The sequence below is a fragment of the Cinclus cinclus genome, chromosome 17 (assembly GCF_963662255.1).
Source record: "Cinclus cinclus chromosome 17, bCinCin1.1, whole genome shotgun sequence".
NCBI lineage: Eukaryota > Metazoa > Chordata > Aves > Passeriformes > Cinclidae > Cinclus > Cinclus cinclus.
In genome coordinates, this window is record NC_085062.1 from 5435762 (window position 1) to 5443102 (window position 7341).

Genomic DNA, 7341 nt, shown 5'->3' on the forward strand with positions numbered 1-7341 from the left:
CATGTAGGCCTTCGGAAGAACTTGGACAAGTCCTTAAAGGAAATTAACATTAACCCATGATATTTGTTCAGTTAAATCCTGAAATGAAAACAGTCCACTTAGCCACTGGGAAAAAAGAACATTTCTAGTTGCTCACAGGTTATCAGTAGCACTGGTATACTTCTAAATAAGTCCAGACTCTTACTGCTGTATTGTGGAGAGGATTGAAAAGAAATAGCAAATTTTATCAATAGGATAATGTCTATTGAAATGGGAGGGGCTTTCAAGGTAAAAAGTTTGGTTAGCAGAAATTCCAGGTAACATACTTTGAGTTTGTCCTGGAGGGAATGATACAGCTAATTTATAACATTTCATTTTCATTTCTTTCTCAAGTGTCACTCCAGGTAATTCTGTGGTAACAGTATATTGGGGCATTACAGTCAATACTGACATATGAAAAAGTTCCTGACCAAGTTTTATAATCTAGGCTTGAATAGTTACTGCCTATCAGTTGAGCAGTTGCAGTGTATTCCATTTGTCAGCGCCTTCACCTAGTTCTAATTCAGAGTAGTTTATCATTCTCACTTCTGCATGTGGCATGCATTCTTTTCATGAGGCTTCTGATTTAAATTCTAATTAGCCTTCTCCCTATTTAATTTAAGAAATTATACATCAGTTGTGCCTGACATGACCTGTAAGATATGTTACAGTGGTGTTTCTCTGCTATTACACTCTAGTCCCTTACACAGCAGCGTTGGCTTTTTTTCCTTTTTTATTTTCTTTTTTTTTTTTTTCTTTCTTCTCATATAGAATTCCATGAACAGGCTTGCAGTGCAAGCACTGGAGAAAATGGAGACCAGGAAGTTTAAGTCCAAAAGTAAGGGACACCGAGAAAGTAGCTGTGGAGCACTGGATACCCTCAGTAGCAGCTCCACCTCTGACTGTGCCATCTGCTTGGAGAAGTACATTGATGGGGAGGTAAAGGATGAAAGGTTTCTTCACCATGGGCTGGGAATGTTAGGTGGTTTTAGCACTGTGGTGTGTGGCTGGCTGTTTGGTACAGCCAAAAGTACGTTGAGGTGGTGCCACTTGTTGGTTTGATCACACTGAGCAGCCAACTTGGCCTCAGCTGCATCCTGCAGCTCTGAATTACCCATGCTGCAAAGTGAGAGGGGAGGGATCCCATTTGTGAGTCACTACTTCCACTGTTCTTGCATTTCTGAAGAACAAGTGACACAGAAGTCAGGGTTGCCTCAGCAGTTGGTTCTCTGGGTATTTTTGACAAGCCACAAACTAAGGTGATGATGCATGCAAGCTCTGTTGGAGGTAAGGAATATCCTTAGGGTTTTGCTTTTTGAGATTTGATGGCACCCTGTCTTAAAAATGTCAAGTACACAGCTGGGAAACCAGAGGAGAAGGAAGAGAGGTTAAAACATTCAGGAACATTTTCTTGACTCCTCAGTTACCGTCGCTTTATTGATGTCAGAGCTTGGTGTCCATGACAGTTCTATTCAGTGGAAGCGAAGAAAGGGTGAAGTAGAAAATGGGCTCCTTAAAATAAATAAAAGAGGCAGTCAATATTCACAGCTATCCACTTCCATTAGAAAGATTATGTGAGGACATTTTACTTTGAAATTAGTCATAAAAGAGTCATAATTTTTAAGGCAATAGAAAATACCAGCTGCATATTTTGAGTGCTGCAAAGTGCAAGTAGAAAATATAATGAAGTTAGTTGATGGGAAATTATTCAGAGTGGCAAGGATGAAGGTAGACAAGGACTTCAAAAGGGATGTACAAACTGACTGGAGAGGAAATTCAGCCATGAACTTGAGCTTGAAGTGACAGACATAGGGAAGAGCTTCACATATATCCAGGATGGGTTGGGAGCTGAGCATTGCTGTTCAGGAGCAACATCTTGATGCTTAAGATAGCTTTGTGAAAGCAAATTGGTGGCAGTTTAACTGCTTTGTGGCAGATACTGGAAACGAGATGGTAAAGTCTAGAGAACTGAACAGAAAGCATAATTCCACCACAGTGTAAGTTTAATCATATTCTCACTTTGAGTACTGTGTACTTCTGACCTCACCTCACAAAATATGCAGAATGGAAACAAAGGTGCTTCAGGAAAGGGTAGTCACAAAATGATCAAATATTTTGACTGGTTTCTGTAAAAAAGCCCCAAATGATTGAGTGGGCAAGGACTCTTTAGACCCAGATTACTTGGGGACAGAGGGGAATACAAAGTTGTGTGGTGTTTCTCCACCAGCCCCAGGTAGTAGCCCCATGGAACTCCTTGCCAAAGCATATTAGAAATTTAAAACCTAAGCTCATGAGGATTACTTTGAAAAAACATTGGTTGCAGGTTTCAGAGATACCCATCAGGCTCAGGAATTCCTGTAAACAGATCATAGCTGAAGGATGAGAGTCCTGGCCAAGAGAAAAAGTATCATATACAATGTGTTGGTTTTGCTTTTACCTGAGTGTCCTCCATTGCGAATAATTGCGGAAAAGGTACATCATTGCTCTTGATTTTATTATATTTTTAAGTTCATTTAATATATTAAGGAAGACTTCAGTGTTGGCCTTCTGAAAGGTGTTGGGTCAATAGGGACATGCTACAAAATGTGTCTTAAAGAAATGTCCTGTGTCTGCATGGAGTTCCAAGGTGCCTGCAGACTGTTCTTTCAGAGACAGCTGAGCACTAGCTGTTGTGCTTTTGGCTGTCTTGATGTCATTTTTTTTTTCCTTCTTAGCCCTTCAAGACTAGGAATTACTCCATTTAGTAGCCAGGTTGAAGAAAACTAGGAACAAGCTGTGAAAAATTCACTTGTTAGAAAGAAGTACATTTTTCATGGTCCTTCATCTGTTCCTGTAGGAACTGCGTGTCATTCCTTGCACTCACCGATTCCACAAGAAATGTGTGGATCCTTGGCTGCTGCAGCATCACACCTGCCCTCACTGCCGCCATAACATCATAGGTAAGTGCTGCCGTGTGGGTGCTCGGGTGTGGTGTTTATTTCAGACAGCTTAAAAGATGAAATAAAAAGTGTGCCTGTTTGTGAATCTCCATGGAGCTCTCAGTCCTTATTGTAACACAGTCCTGGAAATACAGTTACCCCCAAACTCTTGAGAACAGCTGAGTGCCCCTGGCATAACCTTGGGGTGGGGATGATGCCCAGCTGAGGGCAGTGTTGTGCAGCCCTGAATGTAAGGACGCATGGGGAAGGGATATGTTTTCCCTTGGGAATTACAAAGAAAACAGTGTATGGACTTTTATTTTTCCATGGTTTTGTAACTTTGAACGTGGTTTCCCTTACTTGCCCTCTTCCTGCTTTCATTTCCTTTGTCTTAAGAAAGTTTTCTGTTGCTGCACAGTTATGTAAAAATGCGTAAAGTGAAAATTTGAGCAATGACTTCCAGCCTCTCTCAGCCTCTGCAAGATATAAGCAAACAATTTTGAATATATGAGAAAAGTATCTGAAATCAATTCACTTCTTTTGCTTTTTAAGCAAATACATTTAAGCGTTTCAAAATTTTCCAGACGTGCTTTTGTTTTGCTTTGTTTTGTTTTGCCCTTAACTGTTTTGTTTAGCTCTTACTTCCTTCTGTGTAAAAAATTGGTGCATAATGTAATGACATGGAAAACAAAACATCCTTCTTTCTTGCATAAAGTATATTCTCTTTTATTCCCTGCTAGTTCTACTTCTCCATTCTTATTTCTCTCATTCAGAACAGAAGAAGGGGAATTCAGCTCCAATCTGTCTGGAATCCATCAACCCAGCACGCAGCCGGCAGCAGAGGGTGATTCTGCCCGTGCATTACCCGGGCCGAGTGCACAGAGCAAGCCAGATAACGGCGTATCCCACTCGGACAAGCATGGACCCTCACGGAAACCCCATCACCTTACTGACACTTGAGAGACACGGTGAACAGAGCCTCTACCAAGCCCCATCCCCAGCCTACATCCGCAGTTACCAGCCTATTCGCTTGGACCATGCTTTAAACACGCATCACTGTAGCCTGGAGCACAGGGCTTACTCTCCAGCTCACAACTTCCGAAGACCCAAGTTTGGTGGACGCAACTTTTCCAAAGCAGCGTGCTTTTCCCGATACGAGACCATGTATCAGCACTACTACTTCCAAGGCCTTAGTTACCCTGAGCAAGATGGACAGCTTCCAGCTGGCATTTCCTCAAAGGGTCCTTCGCGTGCCTTTCAGCCGGGTAGCAGCATGCTTTTCCCTCCTGTGGTACATGTAATGCCCTCATCCCGCTTGGAGAGTGGCAGTACCTCCAGCTTTAGCTGCTATCACGGTCATCGTTCGGTGTGCAGTGGGTATTTGGCTGACTGCCCTGGGAGTGACAGCAGCAGCAGCAGTTCTGGTCAGTGCCACTGCTCCTCCAGTGATTCCATGGTCGACTGCACTGAGGTCAGTAACCAGGGGGTTTACGGGAGCTGCTCCACCTTCCGCAGCTCTTTGAGCAGTGACTATGACCCGTACGTTTACCGCAGCAGGAGCCCTTGCCGAGTGGGTGAGGTTGGTGGTGCAAACAGGGGCGCAATTGTGCTCCTGGAGGGCCCCCACCAGGACGAGCTTCCAGCTCACGGTCATGGTATGGTGGGTGCTGACTGCCGGCCTGTGCCAGCTTCTTCCTCAGGGGACCAACTGTCTAACTGCAGCATGGATATGAACTATAGCAGTAATTCCTCACTAGAGCACAGGGATCCAAATGGCACTACCTCAGAGGGAGGACCTGAGACCACTCCTGGTGCTGCCTTGGATGTTAAAAGGAACTGGAAGAATCCAGAGATGGCAGGGTCGATTTCGGAGCAGGCATGCGCATGCTGCTTTGAATTCCAGCACCCTGCCCTGGAGCCTAGCAGTGGGACAGCTGACTGTAGTGCACTCTTCCTTAGCTCTCCACTGTGGGGGGCGTGTGGCCAAGGAATTGAACCACAGTCAGGGAACACCCCAGGCTTGTACAGTATTAACTCAGACCACCTACATAGGACAGATGGGGTAAAATATGAGGGGTTGCCCTGCTGCTTCTATGAAGAGAAGCAGGTAGCCTGTAGTAGCAACAGTGGCAGTGGAGGTGGTGGCTGCTATACAGAAGACTATGCAGTGAATGTGCAGTACACGCTTCCTGATGACACCTTGCCAAACTGCTGTAAGGGTGTTTGTGATCTGGGTCAACGTATTCCCATAATTCCTGAAGACAGAGACTGTGAGCTGATTCTACCACCAGAGCACCAAGGGACCCACATAGGAGGCTGTAGCTCCTGGGATGGAACACCTGAGCTAGACACTTACCTGCACTGTCAAGGTATGGGAGAGGTACAGGTCGAGAGGGAGGTGTGCTATGAGGCAACATCATTCCTGCAGCAGAACTACTCTCAGGAGGAGGAAACTGGAATGCCCTTTCCCAGTCCCACTCTGAGCTCCCAGAAGTTCATGATGACCACAAAGGCCACAGGTAACATATGTGCTTTTTTTGATAGCTTGCTACCTTTCTGTGTTAGTGTATGAAATGCTGCCAGCTACCTAGGTACCTGCAGCCATAAGGGTTACTCCATCCTTCACATAAGAGCAGGTTATTGACTAATCATTCACCCCAAAGTATTATTCCCTGTGCTCATTTGATCATAGCCAGAGAAGATGGTGACAGCTTACTCATTAATTCTATAAAAGCTTTCATGCTCATCCTTTGTGGGGAGGGGCCCCCCATTGGAGTTCCCACAGCAAGGGACACTGTGCTAGTCATGGCAGCTGGTGAGTTGCCTAAGCAGGCAAGGCCACTGTGAGAGACTACAGACTAGCTGAAGGTTTGTTTTTTTTTTTTTAAAAAAAAGGTGAGAATCTTGGAATTGCTATAGAAGAATATATGGGAAAGTCTCTGCTGTGGACATAGACAAGGGGGAAAGATAACCCCTTCTTATAATATATGAGGGGATTATAATATAAATAAGGGTTATAATATAATAATGTCTATATTATTATATTATATAATGTAATAAGGGTTATAATATAAATAAGAGGGGGATATTTCTTACCTGCCTTGCCAGGGTTATTTTAAAGGGTATTCATAGAATCACAAGGTGCCCTAGTTTGGAAGGCACCTCAGTCCATAATCTAGTCCAGCCCCCTGCTCAAAGCAGAGCCAGCTCTGAGACCAGACCAAGTTTGTCAGATTAGACCAGATTTATCCAGTCAGGCTGGATAAACCTTCAGGGGCACAGAGTGCAGTCCCTTCCTGGACTCCTTGTGGCTATGCTTGATTGCTGTTATGGTCAAAAGATTTTCCTTAATCCAGTCTGAACATCTTATATTTCAACTTCACTTCCTCACCTCTTGTTCAGAATGCATGTCTGTGAAGACTGTGGTTTTATCACTGGACAGCCTCCATGTAGGTATTGCAAAGCTGCTAGTGTTGCCTTTACTGCAGCTGAGCAACCCAGATCCCTCAGCCTCTTCACACCAAGTGCTCCAGCCCTCTGAGCCAAAACTCCAGTCAGTGAGTGTCTTGTTCTGGGGACCCAAAACTGTATGCAATATTCTCGATGCAATGTTCCTGAGTTTTTTTTATCCTTCAGGTGCTGGATCTCATCCCTTGGAGAGAAGCCAAATCAGTGACTAAGACCTGTCCAGATGATCCCAGATGGAGAAGCGGAGCTTATCAGAGACTCCAAATTCTCATGGACTTAACTTTTTTAAAGCTTTGACAAACACAAAAAGTGGTAATGTGGAGAAGTCCCTCCCCTACTTCCTCTGTGTTCACTTCAGTTTGATTGTCTCCTTTGTCCCTCCTGCCTGAAGCCTTCAGGCCTTAATTTGTGTGCAAAGCCCATGTGGGACATGGTGTGGAGCATTTCTGAGCTCTAGTGCCATTTCTATATTAATGACAAAGTGTTATTTATATTTTCTTTTTAGAAGTGACCTCTTGCTGAGAGGTAACACAGTGTGTTAAATAAGCCAGGCTATGTGTAGATGCTGTTATCTCCTACTTGAAGGAGTCCAGCCTTTGATAAGCTCAGGGCTACAACTGCCTTAGAAACCAGATAGCACCTTGAAATATAGTAATCCAGAGGGATACAGCTGCTGAATGGATGCTCAGATACTGACTAATCCCAGTAGCAAATCCTAGCAGCCAGCAAGTTATGTGAGTGATTTTGAGGGAGGTGAAGCATTGGACTGTCTCCTTTCTCTTCTTCCCTTCTCCCCCCATTCATGCTGCTCTGATGGTTTGGCTAGGAATGTGTCCTGTCATTAGGATTAGTTTCAACAGACGGGGGTAAGGAAACTGATAGCTCAGAATGTTCTCATCCTCACTTCCTGTATTTAAACCGTGGACCTCATTGTATC

General features: G+C 44.3%; 1 protein-coding gene across 1 annotated transcript in view; it reads left to right on the top strand.

Annotated features, from left to right (window-relative positions):
• The window catches only part of ZNRF3 (zinc and ring finger 3), a 28124-nt gene extending 21396 nt beyond the window's left edge, over positions 1-6728 (top strand). The window contains exons 5-8 of the mRNA XM_062504410.1: positions 790-957; positions 2855-2957; positions 3710-5455; positions 6573-6728. Of these exons, the coding sequence (XP_062360394.1) occupies positions 790-957; positions 2855-2957; positions 3710-5455; positions 6573-6616 (2061 nt within the window). The 3' untranslated portion in view covers positions 6617-6728. The remainder of the gene's footprint in view (positions 1-789; positions 958-2854; positions 2958-3709; positions 5456-6572) is intronic.
• The last annotated feature ends 613 nt before the right edge of the window (positions 6729-7341 follow it).